Genomic DNA, 16,361 nt, shown 5'->3' on the forward strand with positions numbered 1-16,361 from the left:
TTTATTTCCTCTGCCACCACGCTGTTAAACTGAATGGCAGTTTGTGGAATAAATGATGCACTCTATACTCTTGGTGTTTGTGTGTTGTCTGTTTTTACCAACTTTTTTAGGCTACTGATTATGTTATTTGTTGCATTTTTGTGTATTTATTTATTTATTTATTTATCTATTTATTATCTACTTAATGTCCACAGCAATAATGTGCCTGTGAGAATATGTGCCTTATAGGACTGGAAATGGAATGGATAAACTGTTTGTTTACTTTTTTAAAAATGTTTTATTTATTTTAATCTGGGTAACTGCTGCTGAACTGAATTGCCCCTTGGACATAAATAAAGTTGTCTGATTCCGACTGTGATGGTAACAGTCGGAATCAGCAGTGGGAGACAATGTGTTTTTGGAGTCTACCTGATCTTGTAGTTGGGTAAGGTGTGCTTCTTCTTGATGACTCTCTTGAGCTGATTGACTATAATGGAGGTGAGTTGAGGGAGCGGCCTTCCTTCAAACTGGGACTTCACCTCAAAATCCACGAGCGGATCCTCGAGGAAGGAGAAGGACCAATGGGAGAAGGGCATGCGCGTGAACTGCAGCCTCAGCTTACCCACCACGCGCCGCATCTTAACGAACAGGTAAGCAGACTTCCCAAACACGAGCTCCACGTCGATGGCTAGGTGGAAGCCGCCATTGTACTCGATGTCCACCTCAAAGTTGAGCTCCTCGGGCATGCCGTCCTCGTTTAAATGAACAGGTTTCATAAGTTTGGCCGTGTTAAAGACCGGCAGAGAATTGCCCAGGGAAATATCCCTTAGACTGAGTCCCTCCAGGAGCCGACCTGCTGTCTTGGTCTGCAGCAACTCCTCAAATTCCACCTTAATCTTTTTGGTGAGCCAGTGTCTAACGACGGGGGTGTCTCGGAGCTCTCTGAACAAGAACAAAAATATAGCATTTAGGAAATTGCACGTTTCGGGCTTGGCCGCATCAATAGGCTCGCTTTGAGAAGGCGGTGGCAGCTGTTGTTTGGGGCTGCCGCTGGTGACAGCCGCTTCCTGCTGCTTAGTGGAGACGGCCTCTTGCTGTTTAGATGCAGCAGATGCTGTGCTGTCCTGCTGCTCTTGGCCTGGTTCGGCATGTTGGGTATTAAAGTAATCCTTCAGTGCGTTATCAGGCACTACTTTCACATACTGCTCTGTCCTGCCTGTGGGCTCCGGGCTTCTCCGGTATATTAGCAAGAACTGTAATATCAACGTAACGACTGCTCCGGAGAACGCGGAAATTAATATTAAGTAAATCATTTCGAGCCGCTGCAATGACACCGTCTCTGAATCAAATTGTTTTCATAATCGAACGTTTAGTCGCGTTGACAAAGCAAGTTCCACCTGGTTGCTCTCAAAGCTGCCATATCATCTGCTTCTTTCCTGAGCTTCAGGCTCCTCATCTGATTGGACAAAGGGGTTACGTCGCCGTGCGTAATGACGGAAGCAGAACGTGTTCCTTTTGATGCGTTGAGGTATGTCGGATTTTACACAAACCTGTTTGACTTGACCTTTGGCTTAGCGATAGTCGACTACAAGTGACGACATTCGTTCTTCATTTTGCCTTTGACAATGAGCATTAACAATGTTGTTGCCACAATAGAAATTAATTTAATATTATGAATATTTTGTCTGCCAGTTACTCATTGTTTATAATAAACAGTTAAAAGTCTAAACCTGGTCATCATCTATGTGATTTGCCAACCGTTTTATTAATATACAATCACAAGTGCTGTTGAGTGAGAGGTAACTACGTGTTTGCATCTCTGATGCAACTAGTCTGACCTAGTTTAGGTCAGAATTCAAGATTCAGTTCAGTTACACTTATGCAACACAAGGCTGTGTCACAAAATTAGGCAACAGATGGAAGATACGACACAATAAAGTCATCCTTTATTGATCAGCAGAGGGAAACTTACAGTGTTAAGGGGACTGAACAATGCCAAAATGAATCAGTGCAAAATAAAAAATACTGTTAAAGTACTGACATTTAAAAGGCCTATAACTACATACCCACAAGTGTTAGGCAGGTGGAATACTCAGTCTGGAATAAGTGAAAATAGTATATATGTATCTACCACAGTAAACGAAATGCCACACCATAATTGAAATCCTCAAACAAGGAGTAGTAATTCCAATAGTAGCCATTGGTTGTCCCTTTATCCTACACACAAAAAGTATAGCTTAACTTATAGTGATTAAACAAATTAAAACTGCATTTCCCAGTTGAGGCAGTCCTCCTGTTGTTGAGTTAGCAAACACACCTGTTCTCATAACCAGCAGACACGGAACAGGATTATCATCCAATTGTCTGCATCTGATAAACATCCAATAGTCCACCTCTTGAGAAATGTAGAAAAGTTCTAGTTCTAGTCTTTAACTAAGTCTGTCTGCTGTATCTGTCTGTCTGTCTGACTGTATATTCTGTATTAGATGGTATTTAAAAGATTTAATTACCACAAAAAAAGCCTTTGTTTTGGCTGAAAATATGAGTGAAATTTTTATTTTTGTTTTAATTTAAAATGATGAGAAATAGGTATTAAAAGACCAGAAAAAAATGGTGACATTTTACAGACTTTGTTATTTATGTTTGGTTAAAGAAAGCTGAAGCTGGGCAATGACCTGCCCAGGGTGTACCCCGCCTCTTGCCTAATGACAGCTGGGATAACTTTCAGCCCCCATCCCATGACCCTCCAGAGGACAAGAAGTTATAGAAAATGAATGGATGAATGAATGAATGTAACAACAGTATGAGAATTGTTTGGGTTTACTTAGATATTGTATTTCCTCAAAACTCCAGCAGATGTCCCTAGTGTAATCTTCTTTTTCCTTGTTGAAGGCGTTGCCTATTGCCTCCCCCCTAATGTATTTCAGTCCATGCCCCTTTGCTGACTTCCGGTTGGAACTGTGGTTTGTTTTATGCCCCCTGCTTCTTGTGAGAGTACTACATCCACCGATCCCAGCTCTTTAACTTTATACGAAGAATCATCTGACAGATTTAATCAAGCTCTCATTTGCAATCCAGGTGATATTTATAAATAAAATAAAATGAAAAATAATAAAAAAATAAAATAAAATAACCACACGTGTCTTGTGCTAGTTATGAATGCTTCTTTTGACTTTTTTCCATCTCCATTTCTCTCACCGGCTGACAATATTTCCCAGCCATTCAAGAACATCATAATACCTCTTGCATCCAAGAGAATGTCACCACCATCCACCCTCCCCTCCTCCTTTCCTCCCCTTCTCTTTTCCCGGTACAGAGACGTTCCCTCCCTCATAATATGCCCAGCTATCCCGGTCATCATGACCAGCCAATAGCACGTTACTAAAACTTGTGAGAGAGTGACTCTGGGGCACCACAGGCCCCTAGGATGCGACTGTGTGGATCCATGCAGTCTCCATGCAGTCTCCATGCCAGCCTGACATCGGAGGGAGCTCATACCAATGTGGAGTAGTCAAAGAGCACTGTAGGATTTGTGTTCTTTGACTCCTGAACTTTCCACACGACTCACCACTCCTGCTGGCCAAATTTCTGTATGTATTGACATTTTATCATTTTTGTTTTGTGTCCGATTATGTTACATTGTTACATTGGTATTCAGATGCATCTTTAATTTTGTCTACTCGAACTGTGGACATTTTCACGCAAAAATATTGTCGAAGTGACAGCACTGCAACGGAACCTGAGCCGCCTTCGAAGGAGGGTTTGAATTTCCGAGGGGACGTGAAGGCAGCTGCTATTCTGCTAGACTACCTTCTCATCTCTCCGGAGGGGTCTCATTTGTGTGAGCCGCCGCCACTGGGCTGGCACTGGCGCTTTCTCTGAGTTCAGAGCGGAGGATAACCTTGTTCTTCTGTTGTTCACTTTGTGGAGATTGTTTCTGTCTCATCTTCACATATTGCCTCGCATGGGAGACGCCACAGGCTCAAAAATGAGCAGTTTGAAGGCGTTTAAGGAACCATTTGGTGAGTGAAACATGACAGGCTGTCCAGATAGTGAGATGGTTTGCTCACAGGGCATGTTGTCAGCTGATTTACTCTAAGCTGTTTTGAAAATTGTTACTTGTCGGGTTTGTCTTATCATTTGAATAATTAAACTGAATAATTTAAAAACAATCCACAAAGCCTACATTTACCATTCGAGATATTTTAGTTATTCGGCTTTCACCTTATTTGACAAATTTAGAGTACACTTTTAATTCGTTGAGTTGCCACAAACTATAATTAGACACTTCCTACAATTGAATCATGAAAATACCTAATGACAATTGCCTAGTGACAGTATTTATGTCTGGTTTCTATAAATGTGACCTTTGTGTAGCCTGTGAGTCCCAATGGAAATACATATTAATCAGGCCTAGCAGGACTATAGAACAAAGAGTTTGAGTGTTGGAGTGGTCCCATATTATAAGGTTTGACTGATGTCTTGTCATACATGTGTTTCAGTATTAGTGTCCTCTGTCTTTGTGGTCATGTACATGCATGATACTGGTTACCAGTAGATTTATTAATTGTATAGGCACTAATGCTGGTCAGGAGAATTATATGATGATGATAATCCACCTCCTGTGTGACATTTAGTTGTTTATGAATAAATTGATAACACTTATCATATGTGATGACTCACCAGCCTCAGTGTGTCCACCATCATCTGGAAGCATAGAGTACAGAGCGAGAAACATACACCATGTCTGTTTGATCTTGAAGACCGATAGTGTGTTTTGGCGTATGTTTGTGTGCATGGAAACACCGTGGTGCATCAAAAATGAAAAACCCAGGGCTATTTTCAGTTCCAGATAAACTATAACTATCACTCCATATATGGTCATTTCCACCTCAAAAAGCAGAAGAAATTCATTCTTTGAAATGATCAACACACTCTGTCACACATAGTGGCTACAGCGCACCATGACTGGCATATTGACACTAGTAATAGTACATAAATTATTTAACCTAATTTAAATGACTAAAATCTGAATGTGTGGCCTTGGCTGGCATTAGTTGTTTGTGACCCAGTAATGTGAGTACTCAGTGGGATGGTAACGTTACCTTCTCAAATGGTTGTATATCCCAGTTGTAACTTTGCCAAAACACCCGGATTATCTACCAGTAGATATAACTCAACACTTCTGTGAAACTGCCCTGTCTCCGTTTCTAGTCCTCCTCTAATGGCTTTCTCTCCTAATTACCACACCAATGTGTGTGTGTTGTTTAACAATAATCTCCTACACAGTTGTTAGAAATCATTTAACTTGATTTAAACACCTTTTTAGAGTTTGACTAATGGCCCTATAGAGGCCGGTGCTAATCAATATATTGGATGGTTGGTTTAAAGTTGCTCTGACCACTAACATTTAGTAAAAGGTTTCTTCACCCACACCACACAAAACCATACTTTCCACATAGTCATAAAGAAATGACAGGTTGAGGACTGCAGCTGTGTTGCACAGATGAGACTTTTTTTTTATTTATTCATATTTTTTTTAACATTATAGACTTTAGCACAAAATGTTTGAGTTAACCTTATTCAGTTTGAGTCTGGAAAGATGCCAGATTGGATTTCCTTATGGTTCACATTTTAAACGATTCATTGAATCACTTCAGTGCACATCAGATGCTTATAAGGTGGCGCTAGCTACAAACCACATGGGTTCTGATTTGAAAAAAAGTAGAAGATACAGTTAACATTCTAGAGATGACAGTAAAGCATCTGAATGACAGGTGTGATCATATGGAGCCTCCCCTCACGCCAAGTGAAGGACGAGTGCCAGAGAACGACGTTGAACTTTAGCACCTTTTCGGAATTCTGTGTGACATCATGGAGGGTTCTTCCATTTTGATGTACAGTTTGTGGTATGACCAGAGGGACTACACCGGTGCCTACACAGAATACGCCTTCAAGATCTTTTAAGATAGTGAAAGCTCGTAAATTGTGGTTGCTGTGTCAGATCCCTGATATTTTTAGATTGAAAGTCCAGTACCTCTTCTTCCATGTGCCTCGCATCTGTGATTATGTAGAGACCTGAGGGTCAAGTGTGCCCTTCATTTGACCCTTAAACACCTCCACGTACTCCAAAAGAATTGTTGAGAACTTTTTAATTCTATTTATTTTAATAAAAAATATGTCAATACACACTACCATCATCACCATGACTTGACAAACTGTAATACCTTCAGATACCTTTTGATTGTGTTGGGAAGTCTCCAATACCTCATCTGTATGCCATATAATGAAATGCTCCCTCAGCTCCTGAAAATTGTGTCGTGACAGGCAGTGGATGGCCCAACAAATATTACTTTAGGCATTAGTGCCAGGGTCACTAGACAGGCGCTGATCCATGTCTGGACATGGTCCTATCCAGCTGTAAGACTGTATATGTTAATGTACAAAAAGAAGAAAATATTTTCTCTAAAAAATACCTACAAATCCCAGATTTCTTCAAGCAAGCATCGGTGGACAGATCAACTTTAAACCAATGAGTACCAGCCACTAAAAATGCATCTGTCAATCAAAGTCATTAGTTTCCAACCACAACACACTGGAAAGATCAAGTGTAAATGTTGAAAAGGGAGCATAAAGTTCAACAGCGCATCCTTTTTTATACTTTTCTACCATCCCACCAAGCAGAGCAGGACGTGTCATGATGTTTGCACAAACTGCCAGACAGTGACACAGTATATGTAATATATAATATTTTTATTTTCATAATATTTGTGGGTGTCAAAAGAACAAACAACAATATTAACAAGATCCAGTAAAGTTAAAACTAAACCATCTTCAGTTCAAGCACTGTGGCCATTTTTAACGGAAATAAAGCTCCACATTCTAGCTCAGCTAATAGAGATCTGCTGTAAATTACAGTTTCGTAATGATGGAGGTAACTACAGTGTATATTTGGATCATATAAGACTGCAGACAAACAGCAATCAACCCACAATATGACTAAACACATGTTCATCATTCCCCGTCTGTGTGAAAGTGGTTTAGCTAGCTACAGTAAGGAAAAATAAAAATGGTTACACTTATGCATGGAGGAAATGATATAGCAGAGCCAACAGTACATGAACATACAGAAACTAAAAGGGTAATGAATTCTAAAGTAATATAAAGTATATGATATCTGTGTAGTTCCATATGAATGATACCTATGCGGACAATGCTTTAACTCTTTCTATTCCCTGCTAAAAGTCTTTGACTTTCAAATGTCTCTTATGAAGAGACAACTTCTAAACTATAGCTTATGTATTTTGGTCAAGTGATTTACATTATAGTTGAGAATGACGTCCGGATTACAGATGGAGCTTAAACAACCACTCAACTAATCCTCTGGAATAGTTTATTTAAGCTAAGTAGTGTAACTAACAAGTATTCTCAAATGTGGCAGGCAGAAAGTAAACTAAAATGAGATGCTTCAAATTTCACAGCTGCAGTATTATCTGTTATCTAGTCAGCCTAGTAACCTTCTTGGTTAGCTGGTTGTAATTTTAACCCCACTGTTTCTAAAAATCCTGCCTGCTGTTCGTAAATATTTTTGTCAAACTTCTAACTCCCAGAAAAGAAAGCACTGATAAGAAAGCATATTTTATAAGTACATAACCAAGTTACCCGCTGCACCATTTCAATGAAGAAATGGAAACTGCTACAATATATTCAGCCGTTAGCAAGTACATATCAGTTTTTTACTGAACGATTTTATGAGAATCTGATTTTGATTGGTGATATGTCACCTAAAATGTCTCATCTAAAAGCTCAGGAATACTCACACTCACCACCTACCAGAACCTATGTTATACATGTAGCAGAGTGTGTACAAGGTGCGTGTATATACTGTAGCTCCTCTCAGTCTAGACATCAGTGAGGCCTGGGTCAGGTATTGGCATGCCGTTCACCTCCATTCATGTGTTGAAACAAGCTTATGACAAAGCAAAGGCTCACTACACAGGCTGCTAAGAAACTGCTTTATCTCTTCATAGCAGACATGGGTGGTCAAAATGGAGAAAAGCTGGGTTCACCTGTGTGGAATTATGGCCCCTGAGCAATCTATTATGATGTGGTTTATATTTCATCTCTTGAACTTTATCCAAAGCGTGCAGTTACATGCCCCGGCATTCCTAGAGAAGGAGAAACAATGCTCAACTGATCTGGGGTTCGACTTACACTTGATAACTGGGTGACTGGCTGTTAGTCCTAATACTTACCATATTTAAAGGCAAATACCACCCAGGGGTGCAATGTTTCTAAGTACTGGCAGTTTTGCACGTTTGAGCTACAAATTATAAGCATTACAGAATTTACAGCATTTTCTGTTTTATGGATAGATAGATAGATAGATAGATAGATAGATAGATAGATAGATAGATAGATAGATAGATAGATAGATAGATAGATAGATAGATAGATAGATAGATAGATAGATAGATAGATAGATAGATAGATAATTAATTAAAACATGTTTACAAATGATTAATTGATGCTCATTTTCCTATTTGCTTTCTAGACATAAAGGTACTGAAAGTAGCTTGTCAGTATTTCCTATTAGTCCTTTTAGCGTGGGCCAAGCTACTGAGGCTGCGGTGACGGGGATTTACCTACCTTTCCCTCTCTAAAGAATCACACTGTCCCAAAAAAAGAAATACATCCAGAAATGACTGTTGAAGTATGTGTCACAAATCCTGTAGGAATGCATGAGTTACTGGCAGTCAGGAAATGCATTGTCATACTGAAACATTTTCTGAAATGTAAAAGTGATTTCTGATCATCCAATAATTGGAAGAGCTATTTGTCTTGTTTTTGGATATAACATGGCTTGGATGACTGAAAACCCTCATGGGAATATATTCATGCAGACAGGCTATTGTGAGTATCGTATATCGTGAGTATTCAGTAACTGTTACATATATATTATAGGACCAATGCTTGAGGGAGTGAGGGAAAACTAATTTGTCTGGTTGTATGTCCTGGGTATATATTGCCTATTGTGTCCTCCTCATTATTTAGTTTTAGCTACAGGTGGCTGCAAATTTAAGAATTAAAAGGGGTGAGCATCTTTCTTGAATCACTTTAAAGCACTTTGCAAACAGTCTCTTCCCTTTGCAAAATAATATTTTTTGCACAGGGTTATGATCTGGTCTTTGAACTACTGACCCGTGAATATTACTTTCTGTTGATGTGGTTGCATATGAGCTACAAATGCAGTATGAGGAGTACCAGAGTATTTGTGGTGCTTTGAAACATTTCCATGTTCAGGAGGAATCACCTGAGACATTTCTAATCTTCTCAGGACATATCTGTTTTCCTTGACTGAGGCAATGGTGTTGTTGTGAATCACAGCCTACAGGAACACAGTCTGACTGGTACATGACTGCGTATCAGTCTTGAAACCTGTATTTGTTTTGACATGTGTGACTGCGGGGAATGGGCAGAAGTCTCAATTGTATGCGTCAATAATGCAGAAGACTGAATGGAAATAAAACCATGTATCTGCATCAACGTTGGTGATGCAGGCTTTTTGTTAACGGTACAGGTTTTACAGATTCCTACCAACTTAAAACTGTAGACACGTATGACTTATGGATGTTAATGGGGTGGATAAACTAAGTTTATATTACAAGTATGTACTGGATTATACAGGACTTCCCAAAAGAAAGTGTGGGGTGAGTGAACATCATAGTTTCCAGAAAGAGTTGGCCAGTGTGGTTTTTATCGAGCGCTAACCATATTGAGGAAGTTCCCTATTTGCTGGGGACTGTTTTGAGTGGCAAATAAGTGTACATTTAGTTGAATCAGTGTGTCAGCGTTTTAAGCTTTAGATAACCACGGAGGTCTATGGCACGTATGAACAAATAATAAGTATGAGGCTTTGTTACAACTACAGTCGTTGTTAGATCATTCAGTGGTGCATTTCACACAGCACTGTGTACACCAGGGAGGAGTGGGGGGAAGCAGTCTTATCTGAGATAAGTTTTCCTCGAAGCACAGTGGGATGCAAATTTGCAACCCTTCAGTCCCAAGCTGCTTCTCTGACCAGTATACTAATCAGTATTAAACTTACGTTGAGAAAAGTGATTGACTAAAGTAATTGTTCATATGATGTTAAAGGGGAAAAAAATTAATTAAATGTGTGACAGAATCCACACTCTGCATTTTTAATCAAAGGTTGACATGAGTGCTTTACTGAATACAAAGCAGACAGATACGCAGGTTTCACTCTGTGACGTGTAGTTGTGTCGCTCAGCACCTCGATAACTGCATGGAGGAAACACCTGATCACTTAATCCCAAATCGAGCTGCCCATGCAAACGAAAGCTTCGTCGTCACAGTGTAATCTAAGAAAGGCCAGACCAGGTGTTTTTTGTTTTTTTTTCTTATTTGGAGCCCTTTGGTTTCAATGGCTTCACAGTGACGTAGACTGGTGAAGGCCCAAGTTGCTCTGTCCAGGTATTTTCTGCAGCTGAAAAGCCCCCTTTGTTCTGCTCTTCCAACTCCTCAGTGAATGTGCTTGTTAAAAATATTCCTTCTCGGTCTGAGGGCATTTGATTTGAGAGTTTTCAGTTTTGGTCGCAAACAGCAGATACATTGTTTTTAAGAAGGTTTCTTGTGTGATTATGGGATGTTTTTCATTCCTTATTTCTTTTCAAGTGTAGGATAAGCACACCTAAATTCACACTTCCAACCTTTTTATTTGGCACAGCTATTATGGCTTAAATGACAATGGGTTTATGACCTAAGGCAATACTATCACTCTTGCTGTCCCTTAAAATGAGACCTTGTTTAAAAGTTCACTTCACAGTTTTTCTGCAGGATGTGGCCTTCCTGTGCACCGTTGCGGTTCTTACCTTGGTGTTACGTAGGAAGTGGGTGAAATGAGAAGAGAAGTGAACATGTCAGGATTATTGATATCAAGACACTTCTTGTTTTTTGTTGGAACAGACAGAATCAGCTCTGAACCTGTGGAGGACACTGACACAACCAGCTTCGTGGCAGAATTCGTGAGCAACCTTTTCTTTAATCTCTCTCCCAGTAATGTGTTTATTTAGCTGCCTTATTGTCTTGACTTGCCTTCCATCTAGTTTGTGTTGTGCTGATTTGTCATTGTCCTTTCTTAGAGCGTCGGCTTAAAATAATCGGCTAAGAAATGTACCATAACTGAACACTCTGTGCTGAGATTTTTAGCCCAAGGGCTCATAGAAAAACAAGTTGAAGCAGGCTGTCCTCTGTCTTTGCACACACGAGAGTACTTTTCTTCCACAGTTACAGACTCTGTCTCATGAACAGAAAGAACAGAAAGTTTTTCTCAGATTTCTCACATCTTCTCTGTACACTTACAATATTGTCCTATTTTGCCCTTGTCTCTCCCACAGTCCTTGGAGGCCAATTATCCAGTGCAAGTGACAGACACTCATGGTAAATAATGAATTCAACCTCTAGTTCATTTTATGAATGTACTGTATGTGTTTGCAGTAATACTGTCAGCATTCATGCAAACTTTAAATACGATAAGCACGTGGAAAAAACTCATAGTGGAACCTACTTTCAAGGTTTACACCGACTGGATGGCAATAACCTTACAACAAAGCGCAATTTTTTACCAGTTAAATGCACTGTGTTCATAGACAGTCATTCGCTAGAGAGCTTGTTATTTCCTGGTGCTTGCAGGTGCATAGCTGTATGCCGTCAGCTGGCCACCATACGATCATATCAGTGCCTGAAGATTGTCTGAAAACCAGATGTAATACTTTAAAGCAACCATGATTTTTGCAGAGTTGGGCTTCCCCACAGGCCACAGACACCTGCTGGGTTCAGTGTTTACATCCAAAAAAGGAGACAAATTATGAATTATATATTCAGTTTAAGGTAGAACAAATCAAACATTTGACCTCACTACCGGTCTTGCTGGTACAAGACAATTGACGAAGAGTTCTTTCTGTGGTTTTTATCAAACCATGTCAATAATGTGTCTCCTGCAGATGCTGTGACACTCCACCTGAGCTCCATGCCCTCTCAATACCTGAGCCCCTCTTCAGAAGACAGAATAAGACAGGTCAGTACACAAACAAACAAACAAAACCTACGAATGTACTTACAGAAAAACGGGGCAGGTTTTACCAGGAAAACTGGCCTTGCACAAATATGTTTGCTGCTGCAGTCTGAATGTATTCATCTCCAGACAGCAGCTCAGTACTCACAAAATTATGATATTATAATCTCTGACATATACATAGTATCTTACTATGAATACATGTTGTGGTTGGATTTACATATACAATAGTACATATTGTATACTAGATGTATGTAAACTGTATGCTGTATGTATGCATCATTTATACAGCCTATGCATCAGAAAGTTTAAGAGAGGGACAGGTAAAATATATATTGTGGCTTTTTTACCTTTCCTGTGGTACACCTCTTTTTCAAAGCGGGAGAATTTAGCTGTAATTGGTTTCCAGGCTGTTGTAGGGGTATGCATATCACATACTCCCACACCTTGTGCTGAAACTTCATTCATGCAACTTAGGTTCACTTGGAAACATTGCACAGTCCAGTATTTTTACAAACATTCACGGACACCTACAAACCACCAACAGCCAAACAGCGTTCAGAATATTAATATCTTGATGATGATGTGGCAGAGATGTTAAGTATCTCAGATCTGTGATCTGAGCTGTGAACATACAGGATGTGGTTTTGTCCTGCGGAACTGGAAGGTGCAGCTGTGAACCTTACTAATAACAGAGAGTGAACATATTAAGCAGAAAGAGTGTTACTCTTTCTTGTTCAGCTTTCTAAAGACAGCGTGGTTGGAAATAAACTTAAGAGACAATGCAATTCTATAAGCTGAAAGTTGAGAGTTCGTCCATTCCTGTCTGGGGAATCATCACTGGTGAAATGTATACATCGCTCCAGGGGCAGCTTCCTGATTCCTTCTCTGGCCTTGATGTAGTGCAATGTGCTACTTGGCTGTTGTTGAGACATGCTTTAGTGCAGAGACCACTTAAAGATCTCATCCACAGTATCAGTATATAAGCTGCCTTGGTGGAGGTATAGACCTGGCTGCCACCACACCACCACAACAAACTACAGTGGGGGTAAAATTAGGTCGCTGTTAACATGGAACAAACAACTAATTGGCCCAGATGACTGACAATAACTAAGTGTTAATAACTGGTGTTTGTTTTGTTCCCAGTGTCTCACTAAACAGTTTTGTGGCATTGTGCAGTAAATCCCTCAGTGTTTTAAACACAGCAGTAGTGCATTTTTAGAAACAATTTAAATAAACAGACATTGTCCCAACATGTTTCTCCACTCACCTAAGTCAAATATGACTTAAAAAAGTTCTATATATTTGAGACATTGAAAGACACTGCACTACACTGATTAATCCTGCTAATGGTGAGGGCAAGGCAGTGGTGTCAAACTCAATCAGAGAGGGGGGCAAAATTAAGGAGGTAGAGCAAACCGCAGTATTAATTAAACAAAAATGCATGTGAACATTTTGGAACTGTGTGCGGTCATCGTCACTCTGGCACCCGTATTCCGGGGGAAATAGTGTGAGTTTGGCCAATGGAAGGAAATGGGGATGTGTTGTCCAAATTTGTATACAGTCTGTTTCACAATAACACTTGTGTATTTCACTGTCACACAGTGACACAGTTAGTCACACCAGTTTCCACACTAATACACCACTATATACACTACCAAGTTATATTATATAATTGTATTATGAAATCACATTAAATACACTTTGCTGATGTTGAAACTACTTCTTTTAACAAAAAAGTGCGAAGAGGAGAATGACGTGTTCGAATTTGAGTGTATATCACTGGAGAATGAAGAAGAAAATAAATGGTATGTGTTTTTTGTTTGTTTGTTTTTTGTTTTTTGGGTTGTAGCCAGTTGAAGATGTGGAAGAATGCACCTGCCCAACATCCATGTCACCAGGTACATTTACTTATTAATTAACTTAATATGACAGCAATCATAAAATTCTGACAGTGGTATTTAAATCATAGCTGATACAGAGGGAGCCACATGAATTAATAATTAATTATGCCTATATTTTATCATGTGAGTGCATTATTTGTGCTAACTTTGTCATCCTTGCCCACATCTGAGATCAGACTACCCCAAAGAACTACAGCTCCTAAACAGCCCCTGTGAAAAGTGCTGCTGCCCTGCACCTCCTCCCAAGATCAGTGACCTCATGGATGACAAAGATCTTCTGGACTTGCTGCGGCTCAAACTGGATCCCAACCACTGCACCATCAAAAACTGGAAGAACTTTGCAAGTCGCTGGGGGATGAGCTATGATGAACTGACTCTGTTGGAGCACCGAACCCAGGGCTCTTTGTCCCACAGCCCCACACAGGAGTTCCTGTTGCGCTACAACCAGAAGACGGTCACTGAGCTCACTGAACTTTGCCGCATATATCAGCGCATTGATGTGCTGCGACTGCTGCAGAGCTGGATCGAAAAGGACTGGCCATCACGCTGGCAACAGACTCATTAACCAGTTTCACTTTCTCTATATTTATCATGTTTCTTTTTTCTGTCAGGGTTGTACTTGCTAGGGGTCTCTTCTTCTTCTTCTTTAATTTGGATACAATCTTTTTATAGCAACTTTTTAATAACTTTTAGTAAAAACAATAAAAAAAAATCTGGAAACTACATAAATTTTCTGTTGAAAGTGTTCAACATGACTGACCTTGTGCTGTTTTGTCTTTTGACTTCAAGTTGCTATTACAATTAAAAGAAAAGTTCACATATCAGTTCACACAGCCTGTTATACAAGTTGGGAACATTTTTTATGAGGATGTCATATTAAACCTACCTAACCTGTCACCACCACCAATATCAGAATAATGGAATAGAATAGAATATGCCTTTATTGTCATTGTATAAGTAATATAACGAAATGGCAGAGGGCTCATCACAGTGGCATTGCAACATACATACACATAAAACAAGTAAATAGAAACATTATCAAGCGTATAATTTAAACAATGGAATAAAAACGATAGAATAAAATGTTATTGCACCGTATCTTATTTCATATTGTCCCATGTTCATCAGTGTGATTCGTTTAGTGGTTGGATGGCTCTGGGGAAGAAACTGTTCACAAGTCTACATGTGTGTGTTTTTGTGGCTCTGTAGCGCCTGCCTGAAGAGATGTGGTCAAACATTGTATGACCAGGATGTGAAGAGTCTTTTAAAATGTTTTCGGCTCTAGATAGATATTGTGCATCTGCAACTTCTTCCTGGGAAGGGAAAGGACAGCCGATAATCTTTTGTGCTGTTCTCTGCAGAGTCTTTTTCTCTGCTGCTGTGCAGCCTGCATACCAGACTGTGAGTCCGCAAGTCAATGTGCTAACGATGACTGCATGGTAGAAGGCCACCATCACTTCTCTGCTGAGATGATTTTTCATTGGGATACGGAGAAAGTGAAGGTGTTGCGATGCCCTCTTGATAACAGCAGTTGTGTGTACTGTCCAGGAAATTGTGTTTGTGATGTGTGTGTGGAGGAATTTATGGCTTTAGGTAATTTCCACACAGTTGCCTTTAATGAGGAGGGGAAGATGGTTACCCCTGGTCTTCATGAAGTCTATAATCAGTTCTTTTGTTTTGTTTGTGTTCAAGTCCAGGTTGTTTGCCGAGCACCACATGGGCATGGGCATTAATTATAGTGTTTGATGTGTAGGTAGGTGTGCAGTCAAATGCTTAGAGTGAGTTCAGTGGAGGGCTCAGCACACAGCCTTGAGGAGAGCCTTTGCTGAGAGTTCGAGAGTAGGAGAGATGAGAGACCATTTTAACAGACAGGAGACAGTGTTGGGGGAGGTTGGTGGATATTAAAAAGATAATCCACTGTGCAAATGTGAGTTTGGTGTGATAATTTTTATCTACAATGATGGAAGCTACATAGTTATCTGCATTATTGACAATCACCAGCTGATTTTTTTTGTGTGTGTGTGTGTGTGTGTGTTATATCTTAATTCTATTCAAATTCAGTTAAACACACTGCAATATGTAGCACTGCGTAAAATAGATTTGAGTAATAATACAATTTAGAATATTTGTTTGTTTTAATAAACAAAGTTGTGTGCTGTGTGTTATAACCAAATGTGCTCTGGATGAAGACATTTTGTTACTCCTGGTATGGCTTCATATTGTTAAGAACGCATAATAAAACATAGATATCAAAACAATGATCTGTTACCATGACAGTAACTTGATCAGCTGACGCTGTGCAAGAGGGATGTGATCTAATCGGCTCCCCTAAGCAAGTATTTGTTCATGTTTGTCAAGCATTTTAGAGGAAAGTCACTCATCAG

At 39.7% G+C, this 16,361-nt stretch overlaps 2 protein-coding genes across 2 annotated transcripts in view; one reads left to right on the forward strand and one right to left on the reverse strand.

Annotated features, from left to right (window-relative positions):
• The window catches only part of pdzd8 (PDZ domain containing 8), a 40,677-nt gene extending 39,241 nt beyond the window's left edge, over nucleotides 1-1,436 (reverse strand). The window contains exon 1 of the mRNA XM_047604042.1: nucleotides 409-1,436. Within this exon, the coding sequence (XP_047459998.1) occupies nucleotides 409-1,292 (884 nt within the window). The 5' untranslated portion in view covers nucleotides 1,293-1,436. The remainder of the gene's footprint in view (nucleotides 1-408) is intronic.
• Nucleotides 1,437-3,797: 2,361 nt separating this feature from the next.
• edaradd (EDAR-associated death domain) lies at nucleotides 3,798-14,732 on the forward strand. Its single transcript, XM_047604043.1, has 6 exons — nucleotides 3,798-4,001; nucleotides 10,966-11,024; nucleotides 11,397-11,439; nucleotides 12,003-12,076; nucleotides 13,926-13,974; nucleotides 14,154-14,732. Exons 1-6 carry the CDS (start codon nucleotides 3,944-3,946, stop codon nucleotides 14,540-14,542), a joined length of 672 nt encoding a protein of 223 aa, XP_047459999.1. The 5' UTR covers nucleotides 3,798-3,943; the 3' UTR covers nucleotides 14,543-14,732.
• Nucleotides 14,733-16,361: the final 1,629 nt, after the last annotated feature.

Source organism: Mugil cephalus, chromosome 13 (assembly GCF_022458985.1).
Source record: "Mugil cephalus isolate CIBA_MC_2020 chromosome 13, CIBA_Mcephalus_1.1, whole genome shotgun sequence".
NCBI lineage: Eukaryota > Metazoa > Chordata > Actinopteri > Mugiliformes > Mugilidae > Mugil > Mugil cephalus.